At 40.5% G+C, this 17,260-nt stretch overlaps 3 protein-coding genes across 5 annotated transcripts; 1 reads left to right on the top strand and 2 right to left on the bottom strand.

Moving 5' to 3' along the window:
* Window positions 1-375: 375 nt before the first annotated feature.
* On the top strand, window positions 376-1,351 carry LOC106298115. Its single transcript, XM_013734203.1, has 3 exons — window positions 376-382; window positions 499-680; window positions 731-1,351. The coding sequence occupies exons 1-3, from the start codon at window positions 376-378 to the stop codon at window positions 1,349-1,351; spliced, it is 810 nt and encodes a 269-aa protein (XP_013589657.1).
* A 5,586-nt stretch (window positions 1,352-6,937) lies between these two features.
* On the bottom strand, window positions 6,938-8,200 carry LOC106298114. The gene has a single exon (XM_013734202.1). It carries the CDS (start codon window positions 8,198-8,200, stop codon window positions 6,938-6,940), a length of 1,263 nt encoding a protein of 420 aa, XP_013589656.1.
* A 5,400-nt stretch (window positions 8,201-13,600) lies between these two features.
* LOC106296700 (histidinol-phosphate aminotransferase 1, chloroplastic) lies at window positions 13,601-15,873 on the bottom strand. Of its 3 annotated transcripts, none has more exons than XM_013732903.1 (8): window positions 15,674-15,873; window positions 15,406-15,607; window positions 15,241-15,324; window positions 14,996-15,150; window positions 14,832-14,929; window positions 14,646-14,754; window positions 14,406-14,563; window positions 13,601-14,126 (listed from the first exon to the last, which is right to left on the bottom strand). In XM_013732903.1, the coding sequence occupies exons 2-8, from the start codon at window positions 15,592-15,594 to the stop codon at window positions 13,711-13,713; spliced, it is 1,209 nt and encodes a 402-aa protein (XP_013588357.1). In that variant the 5' UTR covers window positions 15,595-15,607; window positions 15,674-15,873; the 3' UTR covers window positions 13,601-13,710. The 3 variants fall into 3 exon arrangements, with proteins under 3 accessions (XP_013588357.1, XP_013588359.1, XP_013588358.1); XM_013732905.1 differs by having other exon boundaries at window positions 15,406-15,638; window positions 15,674-15,809; XM_013732904.1 differs by having other exon boundaries at window positions 15,406-15,617; window positions 15,674-15,809.
* Window positions 15,874-17,260: the final 1,387 nt, after the last annotated feature.

Below are 17,260 nucleotides of genomic sequence, written 5' to 3'. Positions count from 1 at the left end.
CTTGTAAATCAATCTCAATCTCCAAGAACCCTAATCCTTTTCACCCGATGAACCCGTTGAACCCGTTGACTCCGATGAACCCTAATCTTGGCTTTGTTACTTTCTGAGTATCTTCACCGAAATCGCTTACTGATTATCTTCTCCGAACCCGGTGACTCCGATTACCCCTAATCCGGTGACTCCGATGAACCCTAATCTTGGCTCGCTTTTCGTTTCTCGTCCCGGAAGTTCTTGAGCTTTGCGGTCCAAATCAAACCTCATCAGACCTTACGCCCTTTGATTTTCTTGTTCGTCGCGCCGATTTCGCTTATATGTTTCACCGACAAACCTCACCGGTTCTTGATACTCGCTTCCCGGTTCACCGGCAAACTCCTAATGGAAGGTTAGATCCCGATTCTCACTTTATTTTCCTTATTCTCTATTCCTAAATATAATCTAATTGATTCCGTTGGTTTGGAGCAAAACCTAAAATTTTGAATTTTTCCTTATAATTTGCAGATAACGCGTGTGATACCCGTCTCCCCGAGAGGATTTTCGCCACTGATAGATTCCCCCGTAATCGTTTGATTATCTACTCTAGGCCGAACATTCTAGCTTTCGTTCGCCACGTTCTTCGCGGTTCTGAAGCGTTTGCAAAGATTAGGAAATCTTCCTTCGGAAAGCTTTTTGATCTCCAACTCGTCAGTACCCAATTTCCTGTAAGCTGATACATAGCCTTCTCTCCCGCCAGTTGCGCTGCAATCAAGAACACACGCTATGGTTTGTGTTTGGTAAAGACCCTCTTAGATTCAGCCTCGAAGAGTTTGGGACCATTACCGGCCTTAATTGTGGCTCATTCCCCGACGGCTACGAAGCACCTGACCACAACCTAAAGGATGCAAACAAGCAGAAGGGCGCACACAAAGATCCGTTGTGGCAGAAGATAGTAGGCAAGTACGACAATATCACCATTGCAGACTTAGCTGACGAGCTTGAGCACGACCACCAAATGGATGAGTGGAGGAGAATTCGGCTTGCTCTCATCATCATACTCGATGGAGTCTTGATCTCCTCCCAACAGATTCCCCGCCCTACGCTGAGGTACGTTCAGATGCTAGACGATGTTGATGCTTTCCTCGAATTTCCTTGGGGGCATGAATCGTTCCTACACACTGTGCGCTGCATGAAACCGCCTAAGTTCGAGAAAGGCAAAACCGTAGACAGCCCAGTTGATATGCTTGTTCTGAAGCTCAAACAAGAAACATTCCGTCTCACCGGGTTCCCTCTAGCTTTGCAGTTACTCGCTTTCAGAGCCATACCCATGTTGCTCTCTAAGATCCTTTCTCCCTTAAACGACCAGACACCCAGTTGATATGCTTGTTTTGAAGCTCAAACAAGAAACATTCCGTCTCACCGGGTTCCCGCTAGCTCGGGTTCCCGCTAGCTCTGCAGTTACTCGCTTTCAGAGCCATACCCATGTTGCTCTCTAAGATCCCTGCTCCCTTAAACGACCAGACAATAATGGACCTTACCGAGTCTAATCTACCTAACCATCCGTCCATTGAACTAGACGCAGTTCTACAAGTCGAAGTTAACCCCTCTGTAAGTATATAGCTCCTCTAGCGTCCATTGTTTTCCTTTTTCTGCTGACTGACCACACTAACTTTGTGTGTTCTGTCCCATGCAGCTGCGGGTGACACCACTCATACCGGTCATCAGGGGACCGCATCATGGGTGGGGGGTATGGCCAAACGATAAGACAGATGATAAGGTGACATACATGGAGCAGTTGAGAGCCAACAACCACTGCTTTACTAAAGCTATGTGGCCCGGAGGAGATTGCACGGAGCCTGTTTTTACGTTTACTCCAATACCGGAAAAACCCGTCCACAAGAAACACACTGTTCCGAGGAAAAGGAAGGAGTCTACGCTCAAACCTCACAAAGCAGGGAAAGAAATTTCAGTACCTACAGATCAAAGGCGTAGCACACGCTTGCAAGCGTCCTCCACACCAACCCCGCGCCCCTCCAACGAGTTGTTAGAAGCTAGAATCTATACTTTGGAAGCCAATGCCGCCGTGATGGTACCCAGAATCACCGGATTGGAAGCCACAGTTGCCAAGTTGGGAGCATCCAACGAGTGTCTTAAACAAAAGCTACACCGGAAACGTAAAAGGAACAGAGCCACTTCTTTATTACCACTGTTTGTTGTCACACATCATCGCAGGAGCGCACCTCAGGCACCACAGAATAATGATCTCCCCGGTGACGATCATCATGATTCTCCCAACTCTAAGAGGCGTAAGACCAAGCAGGTAACCCATTTGACTTGTATAATAACATACATATCCATTACATAATTTTGCTTCTCAAACTTTGAGGTTTAATTGTTTCCCAGCTCTCTGATGGCATTTTGGGTTCTGGATCTCCTATTCTGAGTCAATACCGTGCCCAACATTGTGCTTCTAGACGCATTGATTTCAACAACCCCGTTTTTACTGACCACCTATCAGCGGACCACCCTTCTGCTGACCACACATACTCTCCACATCAATATCCTGGCCCACACTCTCCCCTTAACCACTCTCATAACCAACGCTCCACCCCACTCCTAGCTACTGACCACAACTCATTTGACCACCAATCTCCTAACCATCAAACACATAACCACCCATCACCTACTAGCTGTTATGCTGACCACAACTCTTCGAACCACGACCCTCACCCCTGTGAGGCCCTAGTCGTTGACCCCCTTGACCACGCACCGCCCATCCACATTCATCCTACCACCACAACATCATACATATCCGCACCTGACCATAACTCTCCTCTGCCCGCATTTTCCCTCGCCCAACATTCTCCAACCATGAACACATCTACCGAACTATCTCCCCTTTTCACTGCCGCCACCTCTCCAAAACACCCGCTCCCACCTGCTCCTGCTCTCTCCCCTCAAGGAAGCCTTTCACAACAATACGCCCCAATAGGGACTTTGCCACAGTTTGATGCTACCCCTCTTAACAAACCATCATCCCAATCATCGCCTTCTCACGGTCTTACACTACCTGAACCTGATACCGCCCCACCTGTCTACGACTCCTCAACCCTTCTGTACTCCCAATTTCACTATTTAACCCCACACCTGCTGCCACAACCCCACCCACCATATTCCCTAATCCACTATTTACCCCACCACCTGGTTTGACCACCACATCAACCAGCTCCCCAAACAAGCCCGCTGGCTTCTCTACCCACTACTCCACGCCAAATGCTTTCGCTGCAACTGCTACTCTTAAAGGGTCTACCAGCCGTTTGATCTCCCAAGTAAAGGACACTTCCTCATTCACTGATACTTTATTGATCCTCTTCTTATAACCACCATTCTTTCTAAACTCACTCACTCCTTTAATTGTTCTAGGATCCAACCAACGAACACGGAGTGGGAGAAGATAGTGATTCATCACCAGACAAGACAGTACGCAGGGTTGTGGACGAACTCAATGTACTGTTTCTAACAATAGCTCTCTTAACCTTCCAAATCGATGCCCCCATTCTAATCCTTGCCCCGCTTATATTGCAGGCGCAAACGTCTGTCCCAGAAGTTTGCGAGCTCAGTGACTCATCGCCAGCCAGAAAAACAAAGGAGCATCACCCGTCTGAAGCAGAAAAGGTCCTAGCACAAACTTTCCTCAACCGCCCCGATTTCCCCCACTACCTTCTGGTAACGCCTCCACCGGAGGATCTATGGGTCATTTTCGCAAAAACCATGGCAACCAACAAAAAAGTGTAAGCCACATCATTGACCTTCTTCTTCTAATCGTACCTTCTACATTTTCACTCATCAACTAACTCTTTTTTTTCCTATGTATATCAGTTTCCACGTCACACTTTCAAAACTCGACTTCAGCAACCAGTTTCTCCTCCAGCTCGCTACTCCCTCCCAGTGGACAGACTCTCTGGTACGTCCAGGCACATGTTCTGATATAGCATCGTCCCCCACTATCACCTATTACTAACTCAATCTCTTTTTGCTTTATTGTTTCCCCTCCAGCACATGGCTGTGCTAATGCACATGCTAGACATGCATCACAAAGATGTGATACAGATGGCGAATGCGACGTTTATGCCTCCCACCCTTACCTCATTAATGCAGTCTAAAGATCGCCAGTTCCAAGCCGCAGATAAGAAAGACAAAATCCGGTGGGATCATCGGATTTCCAAACTGATCCTGCTCCCTGGCAAAACCTGGATGAAAGCAGTTCAGAAGGTATACACTCCAATGATCTAGGCTGACAGACACTGGGTGGGGTTAGCCATCGACCTCCGGGCTGGACATGTCGACGTACTAGATTCGCTACCCTCTCTATACGATGAGGAAGATGTTCAACGATTTCTCAGGCCCATCCTCCAGATGCTCCCCTATCTCATCCGCTACCTGGTCAAGAACAACTCCCGTGATCTATCTCCTTTTACATGTCAGCGGAGGACGGGCACCTATTAAAACACCAGGTCTGGTGACTGCGGTCCTGTCTGCGCTAAGTTTATAGAGCTACATCTATTCGGTGACCCGTATCCACACATGAGCGGTCTCACAGATGCCATGGTTGACAAGTTTCGCCAACAATATGCAATGGAAGCGTATAAAACCATTGTCTTACCAGCTTACTACTAGTCTTCTCTCCCTAACTTTATTATACGGATTAACAAGGCACCTTTTCATGTATTCTACTAATGTGACATCCTTATTCTCGGACTACTTGTGTTTTCTGTATTGTTGTCATCCTGGCTAGAAACTACTATGTAACCTTTTATCAACCAACTAAACTACGCAGTGGCTTTAGATAATTTCACAATTTATCTACTTCTGTGATGGTTAGCTTCATTGTGGTTGTATTGATGCGCATCGGTTTTACCATGTCAGCAGGGCACTTTCGTAACCACGTCATCATGTCCACAATACAAACAAACACATTCACCCTATCACACCAAACACTCGAACGCGTCCATGACCAAAAAACCATTGAAACTCAGCGCTTAGTACAATCACCTCGTGTTGTGGGACCATCCAGGGAAAAAATATTAATATCTTGACCTGCTATAATGAAGCCTCTAGTTTCAGATCTCAGATCTAAAACACAACCGAAGCCTACACTTTTTGGAATTCCTCTTCTTTTACTTTCCCCTTAAAATCAACACTTGCTTTAGCCGGTCCAAACCATGGAGACGGTTCAGGGGATCCCCATGCATTGTCATTGCGGCTATAACACCATTGTCCTGACTTCCAAGACTAGACAAATCCAGGAAGAAGGTTTTTTTTGTTGCGAGACATCTGCCAGTCCAGGCCATCTTTTCAAATGGGTTGACGAAGCGAACTCCGAAGAGTTAGCCCTTTTGAAAGACAAACAAGTCAGGTTGGATCAAGATCTGCTACAACTTAAGCAAGAGCTTCTTGACATGAAGAAAGACATCGGCGAGCTTCAGGTTTTAGAGTGTATCAGATCTAAGGTATAGATCTGGATATGTTTGCAGACACCATAAACTTGTTCTAAGCATAGCTGCAATCAGAGTATTCAAAAATTATGGGTTATTGCCTCACAAAATCTTGTATTACACATTCCGCCCATCTACTATGGAGCAGGTACCGCAAAATGGCTAAACAATCATCTTTCAGCCATCAGTTATTAGCCCAATCTAAACCAAAACATCCCTAACTACACCCCAATGATAACCAACTTCCATCCCCAATCTCAACCACAACATCCCTAACCACGTTCAAACACAGCATGACCCCAAACAACATGGACCCAAAACGTTTGCAAGAAATCGCCCTGCAACTAATAAAATATAACTATACAGAAACTGACCCCAACCACTACGACAACCACTATAGCTTCTTCTTTTACTTCCACCAACCACAACCCCGTCATCCATCATTAAGCCAACACCACAACCACACCCTAAACAAGCGATTTCCACAAACAGACTAAACCCCAGCACAACATGGTGACATCAACCCCCACAACCTCTGCATTTTTAGTTACACAACACCACAACCACCACCACGTGATCCATAACCATAACCAACAAAGATCTAACACCCCACCCTAAACCTAAACCCGTGGCCAATCTCACGTGACATCCATTGTAACCAGAACCAACTTAATCACACTTTTCATGACCACACACACCTCCCTAAACCTAAACACGTGGCCACTATCACGCGACACACCTTGTAACCAGAACCAACTTAACCACATTTTTCATGACCACACCCACATCCATTCATACCTACAGCACTTGTAGCCCAACCATGACCACCACCACCAAAACCAGAAAGCCACGCAAATAGCTTCCGTTACATTACTCCCAACCATAACCTATTTAACCACAACGACCACACACACTACATCCATGCCAATCCCTACATACAGAGACCACAAACGTGTCATCCACCCAGAAACCCAAATCAAAACATTCACCACGACTACACCCTAATGCTAAGCACCCCCGCCCCTCTCATATACTACTTCACCTTTTATTTTGGTTCCAATCCAGCTTTTACTCCACACATATCATATACTACACTAAATAGGAATACCAAACATCCAATTCCTTCAAAACAGCAATCAACCAAAACATAAGCGTCCATAGAGTTGTTTCTTAGAATCATACCAACAAGGTTTTTGCTCACACAATTGGTGGTTGGTGGCATTAACATCTCTATTACATATACCAAAACTATTACTCCTTGAGGTTACACGGGTTCGGTACCAAAAACAATTCTCCCAGCACCCCCTTACAATACCCGTCCACAAAAAACTTCAATTACATATCAATCAATCTCCAATCATATCGGAGCAGTGCAATTTGTCCGGTTGTGTCCTTCTACCCTGCACCTCCCACATTTATTAGGCACAGTCTTCTTCTTAGCACAATGCATCAAAAAAACAAAAAACCTCTTAGCACAAAGATGGATAGTCACATTTATTAAATAATCCCACACTAATTTCAACAAGAGTATCTACCGGCATCTCCCCTGTCGAGGGGAATCTTTTGGTCCTATGCCTTCCTGGTGGCCTCTTAGTCAATGTTGGCATTAACGTTGCATCCCTGATATCGTCTGGAATATCTTCGTCTCTAGGGTCGCCAATTGGGCAAATAATACCTGCATAGGTTTCCCTCCACGCCACCGTCTTGTACCAATGTCCTACCATAGTCTCATATGCGAGCCCCATGTTGTCGGCTGCAATCATGGCATGTCCACATGGTATCTTCATGTTGTCAAAGTACTTGCAAGTACACTTCTTCTGCTCCAACTGAACACTCTCAGAACCACCAAACTTCCCAACAACTTGGCAGCTCCAGCTAGAAATAGAGTTAACCTTGCTGCCCCTAAACATCGCCATGGTCTTCGTCATCACTTTATCGACTTCTATTGTCATCAAACCCCGGTGCTTATTGGCCTTCTTACGTCTTGCACTGAACCACCTTGTCATCATCCCTTGTATGAACATCACCAACTCAATTATTGGGGACGACCTACCCTCTACCAACGCGTTGTTAAGCTGTTCAGCTATGTTACTAGTCATTATATTATACCTCTGCCCCCCAAAGTACGTTCTAGACCAACGTGCAGACCCTATCTTCCCCAAATAGACCCCACATTCGTTGTTTGACGCCCTGATCTTGTCACAGAAGTTTTTGTAATCTCTCATCCTATGCGCAGTCACAGCCGCAGTCACCAGCCTCGCTAACCCCTTACTAGAAAACCTAGCATTCACGTTCCTGGCCAAATGGACGATACAAAACCCATGATGGGCTTGTGGATACACACAGCTGACCGCGTTGGCAATTGAAGTGGCCCTGTCTGATATTATAGCAAGGTTGCTTGAATCTGCCAATAGCCTCTCAACTTTCTGCAGAAACCACGTCCAAGCCTCAATATCCTCACTGTCTACTATTGCAAATGCCATAGGAAACACTTGGAAATTGCCATCTTGTCTACTTGCTGTAAGCAACACTCCCTTGTACTTCACACTTAGATGTGTGCCGTCAACAACCAACACATGCCTCAGCTTCTGAAACCCCTTAATAGATGCCCCAAACGCAAAAAACATGTAAAGGAACCGCTCCACACCCTCGTCGTCCACCTCTGTCTCAATATCAGCTATCGTCCCGGGATTAGCAAGTTTCAGCATATAAAGATACTCAGCTAGCTTCATATACGAGTCGTCATCTGTCCCCTCAACTCAAACATTGCTTGCTCTTTGGCTCTGTAACACTTCATGTAAGATACCGACAGCCTAAGATCCTCCATCAAGAGCCTTTGTATTTCAACCACCTTTGGCCCTTTTGAAGGATCTTTAAATTTTGCCTTGTACACTGCTGCGATAACCCTAGCAGTTCTCCTACTACCATACCCATTCCTACTCTCGATAGGACAAGAATGATCCAGCTGAGTTTTCCTAATTTCATAGTAACCACAACCCCGTATCTCATGAGTTGTGACTCTCCAGTCACAACGATCATCGGGACACTCAGCCTTTGTCCTCATCTGTTTGAACTGAAACTGCCCTTTAATAGCGTAAATGGCCAAAGCAATCTGACAATCGACTTTACTACCATACACCTTCCCAACATGAACAACACCATCAGCCTCTTCGACATCTAACCCTGGGATTTCGACGGCTTCGTACACCGTGTCATCATACAAAGGCGGAATGTCAAACTCTTCGTCATCCACATCTGCCAGCTTGCGGCTACTCGAATCTTGACCACCAGACTCCCGACCACGGCTGTTACGTCCACCAATACTCGTTCGACCCATCCACGCGAAGTCATCCACGGGGATCTCATCCTTCAAACCACTACCGCCACTGCTTCCCCCGGCAGGCTCACTTCTGTTACCCTCCGACGACTTAGCAACCCCGTTTGCCTCTTTCTCGTTAAACACAACTTCCACGGCGTTGCTGCCTCCCAAATCACCATCTATTAGTGGCTCCCAAAACTCAACGTCATATCCTCTAGGCCTACCATCCCTTTCATCAATCGCTTCTGGCCCGCTGTAGTCGCTATCAATACCGTCGCTCATGCCATTACAATCACCTCCACCAGTGGGGTTACTTTCTGACCTTAACCGCTCTTCGATTTTCTCAACGTCCTCAATAAGCTAAAAATCATCAAGGTTAATGAAGTTGGTTTTCGAGCCAACGCTGAAGAGGTCGACACTCTTTCTTTTATTACCACTCTCGCGCTGCTTCGTACTGCATCTTGGTGTTTCAAAGCCATCCATGTCAAGAGCAGCCGTACCATACCCAAAACTTTCGAAGGTTGCGAACAGATTCAAACTCCCGGTGATTTTCATGTGGGAAAAGAAATACCTGAGCGCACCATTGCTTGTCAGCAGGACAGGGGGGGTTTAATTCTGGTTGCAAGGTCCTTGCTGTCCGGAGGCCAATAGCTAAGCGCTACATTGAAAGAAGTTTCCGACTTCTTGAACTCAGTAAACACACGAATCTCGATCTCCTTTATGGTCAGCGCTTCATGGACAAGTATCATCCTCGCCATATTTGTCTTGTCCACAACAAACTCCCATTTCCCGTCAGACCCACATAGCCATGCTCCACACATCACCATACACATCTCGTCCATCTGCATTAACAACGTACATCGTTTACAGTGGAAATCTAGAAAATACTAAAAAACAAAACCCTAACCACAATCTATAAACTACACCGTAACAAGATAAATCCATAAGAAGTACAAACTAACTTTCACTTCGGCAGCGCAGGAACTCGGCGCGGAGCTCCCTACGTTGGTTATATCTGTAAATTCTCTCCTCGCCTTATCTTTCAGCTTCGGAAGCGAAAACCAAAGAAAAAACACATTTATGGCGACCCCAACCAACACGCATACTCTTAGCCATTGGATCTCCTTTTTTCAAAATGATATGAGCGTCACAATTAAAACCTCTATATTTCATCTTCTTCATTTATTACAACAAAACAATGTCTAGTTTGGTTCCTTGGAGGGAACATACTCTCCCTCTAGTAAACCGCTGAGGGCCTTTCTGTCAACCCAAAAAATATCTGTTCAAAGAATGTGTCCCCTAACCACAAAGTATCTTATAGTGTTAACAAAAGACACAAAGTGCCTTCCAGCGTAAACATCTCAAAGATTTAACTATAAACTGATTAACCAAAAAATGATATGAATCATCAAATGGAAAAATAAATTAAAATAAAATTGATGATAACTCCGAAATGGGTTCTTTTTCTGAACTTATTAGTTAAACCACGGCGTCACTATTTCTTTTATCACATTGCTATGTTTTTTTTCACCTCATTTTATTTTTCTGGCAAAAATCTTATTGCAGTTGAAATTTCCGAACAAGTAACCTGTTGACAATGAAAAAAATAAAAGGATTTAAAGATAAACAAGAATTGATAATGAAGATGGTAAAAAGAAAATTAAAAATATTAATCTGTTAAGATTGAAAGAGCAATTAAATTGGCATAAATGAAAGTTATAATTAGCCGCAATTAATGATGAACGACGGTGGGTGAAGATCGATCACTATTTCTCCAAGTGACCCCTACAGCCTCCTCTACTTGTCTCCCTATTCCACATCCTATTTGGTAACCATTGTCAAGATTTCCCATTAACGTTTCATTTTAAATTTGGATAATCTTTATTGTAGATATTTGCTACTAACATGTAAACACAATTTTTACTTTGGTGTTTGAAGGGAGATCAGAAGTGAAGAGAAAGCATGTTGGCAAATCTATGGTTTTTTGGGGCGGTTTAGTGGGACTGCTTATAAACCTTGGGATTTTTAGTGTTAATTTGCTGAGATTGCGTCTCTATTACAATACATCGTTCTACACTATTCTGTTTCTTATTATTATATAACTTTAATTATTTAACCAATTCTACTTTTGGAAATGTTCAAACGTTTCTCATTTTTTATCATTTGTTTTGTATCATGTTATGAGTAAAATCAACGACAACATAAAACCAAATAAGACCTTCCAAAATCCTTCTTTCTCTTTCTCTCTATTCATTTGTATCAGTTTTGCCTGTACCGTACAAGTTCTGAATTTTGTTTTCTTTTTGTTTATAATTTGAGATAAGCTTAACAATTATTTGGCTACCTGAAAACGATTTTTAAAGTTTCCAAATTTTTATCCTAAACATTTTATGAATCAAAACAGAAGAATTAAAGTATAATGTCGAGTGTGATATTATAGCTCAACATTTGATTTTAAAATTATAGTATAGTTTAAGAGCCAAAACAAACTATTTAAAATATCTCAATAAATGGATAAGTGAAATTCAAATTTTATCCCACTATTATCCAGAAGCCATAACAATTGATATATAAGACGAGGAAACTGAAAAAAAAAATGTAATGATAACAGAAGCAAATACTACTAGAGGTGAGAATGGAGCAAGAGAGGCTCTGATGATGGCATGTCGGCCCACACCCCCCAAGTTGTCTCTTTGATCCTATTGCTTATTTCATACTTATTCCTACATCTTTTATTTTAGTTTTCTTTTGCCTTTCCTTTAGGTCCCTTTACAGCTTAATTATTTAAAGTTTATAAACTTTTTTATAAAATTAATGAACTTTTCTTATAGTATTATTAATAGTTTCTTTGATGGCATTGGTTAAACAAGGGACAAAAAAATTCTTTTATTTTACAAAATACTTAATAAGACAAATCTCATGATGTTTGTATAGTAAATTGCAGAATAATTAAATGAATAAATTATAGCCGAAAAAATAAACTTGATATAAATATAAAACACTAAAATTTTAGTAATAATGTACTCCCTCCGTTTAAAAAAATGTATAAGTGGAATTTTCACACATTAAAAAACATTTTAAATTTTGATTACAAATGCATTGTTTTTTTTTTGTAATTAACTAGTGCTCACAATTTTATCCAATCAAAATTTAATAAATACAATTAACCTTTTTAAATTTATAATTTATCATTGTTACTTAATAAAAATGCATTAAAATGTAAAAAAAAAATGTATTTTTAAACAATTTAAACATAGATTATTTTGAAACGAATAGAGTACTAATTATATTTTGTTTTTAGGTTATATCTTTAGCACCAACTATTTATAGCCAGGTAAATTTAAAAATGTGAAATTTGATAAATATTAAATTACAAAAAATGTTAGAACTATGTTCTTAGAAAGTGAAGATGAACAAATGGTATTTCATTCATCATCAACATCTTTCTAACTTGTTTGTGGCTTAATAATGAAGTATGTGCTTATGCCGAATATTGCAATAAATGAATTATGAATTAAAGAGAGACTGCAAGAGTTTGTGTTAAACTTTAACAGAAACAAACAATTTGGACTTCATTCCGACCAGACCAGAACTCATTAACTAACTCCTAGTCATCAGTCACGGGAAATCGGCTAATTCATACATCAACAGAGGACCGCAGTCCCGATCAGTACACACACTGAGTACCTGTGCAAATTCATACACAAACACATGATTAATTCAAATTTCATACATAAATAATCACATTATGGTTAATACATACTTTGACCATGATTCTGTTAGCCAAATGGTTACAGTGGCTTAGGTGGATTTAACGGATGCTTACATGGAATTATGATATAATGATGTGTCAATATAATATATTTTTCTTAAAAATCGTTTGCCCTAAACGACGTCGTGAAACTTATCAGAAAGACAAACCACTGCGCCACATAAGTTAACTGATATATACTCTCGTAGTCTTTTATATCTAATTCCAATATTTCAATTTTCTTCCTTTTTTTTTTTGAAAATGATCTTTTTTTTTTTGAAAAGAATCTTATTCCTCTTGTTTTTTTTTTGTTTTTTTCATTCAATCTCTTTCTCTCGTTTTTTTCTTAATAATCTAGATCCCTTCTTCTCAAGGTCGAGGAGGATAGGTTTGCACCCTCATCACGAGTCAAGTTTATTTCAGATTTGTCTCCTAAACCATAATTATATTTAATTTGGTTTTGAATTTAGCAAAATGGTTCAAAGGTTTTCTTGGGTATTGATTGCTTAATCTCGTCACATTAAAAAGATGATAACTTTTATAACGATGAGCTTAATTGTTTATGTAACTGTTTACTATGGTATAATTTGATATACATATATGGGAAGAAGAAAAGGCGAAGATGAAACAACAAAGTAATATATACATTAAGAATAAAACCATAGATACAACCTTCACTAGTTCTTCTTTGGTGTAGTGGTTCTGCTTATGTAGATTTTCTCATCCAACCTGGGTTCAACTCTCCCACAAGTATAATCCTTTATAAATATTTTTCATAATTGAAAGACTAAAACGACACCGTTTTGATTTTCACCTGATTTAATCCATGTCATCGCCACATCATCTTTAGTTAACAATCAACTAACATTTAACAAACAAATTCACGGTCAAGATATGTATAAGCCTTAATGTAATTGTTTGTGTATGAAATTTGAATTAATCAGGACCGGTCCTCTGTTCGTGTATGAATCGGCTAATTTTCACCATCAGTCACATATCAAAACTGTCACTTTCAATGGGCTACATCAATGTCTTATAGCTGGGCCTTACATAGGCCCATTATCATAAATTACAGTGCTACCAGAGATGTTTCACTTATTGCAAATATCCAACAACGTGAAAACAAAAAAAAAACAGAGAGGTTTCAATGAGTTTCAAACAAATGAGAAAAGTCAATAAAACTGCTTAAGGCAATCCATGAGAGCATCAGTGTGTTCAGGCTTCCCAGCAGAAACTCTGACAAAACCTTTAAGCTCTCGACTGTTGTAATGACGAACCATCACACCCATTTTAGCCAAATCCTCTTTCAGCTTCTTTGCGTCCATCCCAGAAGCAACCTCACAGAGAACAAAGTTCGAATGGCTCGGGTAAGGATTCAAGAAAGGAACCTCTTTCAACAGCTTAAAAAGTCTCTCTCTTTCGCGCACCAAAGCATCTCTCACATCTTCTAAGTACTTCCCGTTCGAAAGCGCTGCTAATGCAGCTACTTCTCCTGCAACAGAGACGTTATAAGGCTGCTTTGCTCTCCACATGTACTCTATTATGCTCAATGGAAACGCTCCATATCCAACTCTAAGCCCAGCCAAACCTGAAAATGTCATAAATACTCTTATATATGCAGACTTTTATGTTTATATTACTCGCTCTGTTCCAAATTAATTGTCTGTGCTAGAGAAAAAATTTTGTCACAAAGTATCGTTTCAAGGCAAAATTTATTAACCTTAATCCTCTATTAATTTTTTTTATTGGTTGAAATACGGTTAGATTTATATTGAAAATAAATAAAATTAAATATTTTTTTAATCCGTGTGCACAAACCTAAAACCACAACTAAAATGAAAAGGAGAGTATATAGTTTCATTTTTACCAGCTCGCTTGCTGAAAGTGCGGAGAACGATAAGGTTCTCGTACTTCTTCACCCAATTCATCCTTGATTCAACTCCTGAGAACTCGATGTAGGCTTCATCTAGGACAACGAGTATTGGCATGTCTAGAATCTTTAACAGATCCTCCTCGCTGATGATACTGTAACAAAGAACATAAACTCGGATTAACCATGAAGGACTTAAACAAAAGATCTTCTCTTTTTTTTTGTTTTGTTTTATACCTCCCGTCTGGATTGTTGGGGGAAGTTAGGAATATGCATTTGGGTTTCTCTAGCTCCACAACTTCAGCTATGCGGTCCACGTTCAAGGTGAAGTCATTGTTCCTTGGTACTGTTAAACCAAAACAAAGACGAAACATGTCTTAAAGTATTAATCTTTAAACACGAGAAAATATTTGATCTTTTCACCTTTGATGACACCAGCTCCATTCACAGCAGCGTCAAAGACATACATTGAGAAAGTAGGAGGACAGTCTATGATCTTCTCACCAGGATCCAACACGCATCTGCAAACACACACAGAGTTTAGTCAGGAGAAAGAAACTCACAATTACAGAAGAATGAGGCAGAACCTCATGATGAGGTCGATGAGTTCGTCAGCGCCACAGCCAACAAGGATGTACTCAGACTCAAGACCAGAGTCTTGGGCAAGTGCGTCACGAAGCCTGCGACTTTGAGGGTCAGGATAGACGTAAGGGAACTTCATGTTGCCTAGTGCTTCGAAAACCTACACCACAGCATTCTGAAAACACTAAAAAAATTATCCTTTTTTTAAATCATCAACGTGTGTGTGAGTGAGAGAAAGATATTAACTTGCCTCTGGAGGAGGACCGTATGGATTCTCGTTAGCATCTAGCTTTACAATATCCTCAGGTTTTCTTCCTAATTGAGCAGACAGAACCTAAATTACAAACAGACAAGAAGCATGTTTTAGAAACATGAATCCAATCTAATCTAATCATCTAAGGAATGTCAATTTTACCTCAAAGGGTAAGATTGGCTGATAAGCAGCTAGTTGCCTCAAATGTGGACGGATGAAAGAGTCTCCCATTGTTAAGTTCTTGGATTCTTCTAAGCAGCAAACCCTAGTTATGTTTTGTCTTAAAGCTCGAGACTTTCGAACATTTGCGCAGGTGTACGATGGAGCGCCATGAAGATCAATCACACCCATCTGTTGTTTCGTGCTGCGCAGAGGTGTACGAGGAGAGTGAGAGACTAGCAAATGAAGATGGAATCTTGGAGTATATTACCTGAAGGTAGTGGGTGGAATGAGACAACCCTACGAACACGAGAAGAGGCCGTCGCAGAGAGTGTCCGTGAAAGCAGAGAGCAAAAGCTACGATTTTTCTATGACCCACTTGCGATTCGTAGACAAAAGTTTGGATTTTTTTTTATTATTCTGAAGAATCGGACTCAGCCCGAAATTGAATCCGTGACCCGGTTTTGAAGATTCGGATCGGGTGGGGGATTGGATTATAGGAGGTGTGGTCGGTCTATATAGTAGTAGACTGACTAGTAGGTTGGTAAAGGTATCGTGCGGGTCTATTTCTTCTCGACTTTGTATAAATGGTTGCAAAGTCTTCTTCTTTGTATCATCTTTAAAAGTCTCTTTTTTCTTTTTTTTTTTACAATTTTCTTCCTATCTCGATTTTAGGTTTTATTTCATGGTCATCGCCAAAAAACAAAGATTCATCTTCATCTTCAATCCTCAGAGTACAAAAAGGTTTTACATCTGTCTATCTACGGCCTTGTGGTCTATTGGCAGTGGACGGACCTTGGATACAAACACATTCCGGGTTCGATTTTCCTGATGAGAAAACTAAGTCACATTGTTCTGTTCATCACGGTTGCGGATACGTTCGTACAAAAACTCGAAAAAGGACATATTGTGGGCTGCATCTCCCATCCGGAAGTTAGGTCTGTGTCTTTAATAGATCCGAGTTTAATTTTTTTTTTTATCAAAAAAAAAAATATGTCTATGTACTTTAATTTTACATGCATAAATAAAGTACAAAATGTCAAGGAAAGTTTAGGTTTCTTTGAATAACATAGACATTTACCAAATGAAAGATATTTTGTTGTGGTGAATAACGTTGTGCCGATGTATAGGACAACTTATATTATCTCTTGTATAGCTACATAGACATGATTCATTAGTATTTTAACACCAAAAGGCCTAGATTTCAAATCTTAAAAAAAAAGTGAATTGCACAAATTAATGAAAGAAATTATAATAAATCTTTGTGTAAAAAATACCGTATAATGTGGATTCTATGTAACGATTCAAGGCGGTGCCATAAGACGTAATACTCGTATAATTATCGGCGGTAGTTAGGGGTGTTCAATCCGGATATCGGTTCGGTTTCGGTTCGGTTTTTTCGGTTTTTCGGTATTTCGGTTAGTAAAATATAACTACCATTCTAAATCCATATTTACTTCGGTTCGGTTCTGTTTATATACCGTCAGTTTTCGGTTTATTCGATTTTATACCAAAAAACATAATTCTTTATTTTGGAATCATATTATATGAATTTTAGAGTCTTGTTGTCAACACATTCATTTATTAAAAAATATTATAAGTTTAAATAAAAGAACAAAAATAAAAAATGTTTATATCATCTAATAAAATAATCAAATCTATAATTAAAATCAAAGCTCAAAATTTTGATAATAAAAATAAAACAGAAGCACGAAGCACAAAAAAAAAAAATTTCTATTCTTTCATATTTAGCATTCATCAAAGTCATGTTTCTTCTATTAAACATGAAACTCTATTCGTTTATAGATAAAAAAAATTGTGAAGAATTTCCACTAATTGTTATCATCAAATTTATAAT

This window comes from Brassica oleracea, chromosome C6 (assembly GCF_000695525.1).
Source record: "Brassica oleracea var. oleracea cultivar TO1000 chromosome C6, BOL, whole genome shotgun sequence".
In the NCBI taxonomy this organism is placed as follows: Eukaryota; Viridiplantae; Streptophyta; class Magnoliopsida; order Brassicales; family Brassicaceae; genus Brassica; species Brassica oleracea.
Note: the sequence above shows the minus strand (reverse complement) of the source record. Positions and strands in the feature narration are given on the sequence as shown.

What these genes read in the sequence shown, in the direction of transcription:
- LOC106298114 (XM_013734202.1), bottom strand. Translation starts at nt 8,200, where the DNA reads ATGAAGCTAGCTGAGTATCTTTATATGCTGAAACTTGCTAATCCCGGG.
- LOC106296700 (XM_013732903.1), bottom strand. Translation starts at nt 15,594, where the DNA reads ATGGGTGTGATTGATCTTCATGGCGCTCCATCGTACACCTGCGCAAAT. An exon ending in CATACGGTCCTCCTCCAGAG is followed by an intron (nt 15,151 to 15,240) that starts GCAAGTTAATAT and finishes GCTGTGGTGTAG; the next exon opens with GTTTTCGAAGCACTAGGCAA. An exon ending in CTCATCGACCTCATCATGAG is followed by an intron (nt 14,930 to 14,995) that starts GTTCTGCCTCAT and finishes GTGTGTTTGCAG; the next exon opens with ATGCGTGTTGGATCCTGGTG.
- LOC106298115 (XM_013734203.1), top strand. An exon ending in AGCTTTTTGATCTCCAACTC is followed by an intron (nt 681 to 730) that starts GTCAGTACCCAA and finishes CTCTCCCGCCAG; the next exon opens with TTGCGCTGCAATCAAGAACA.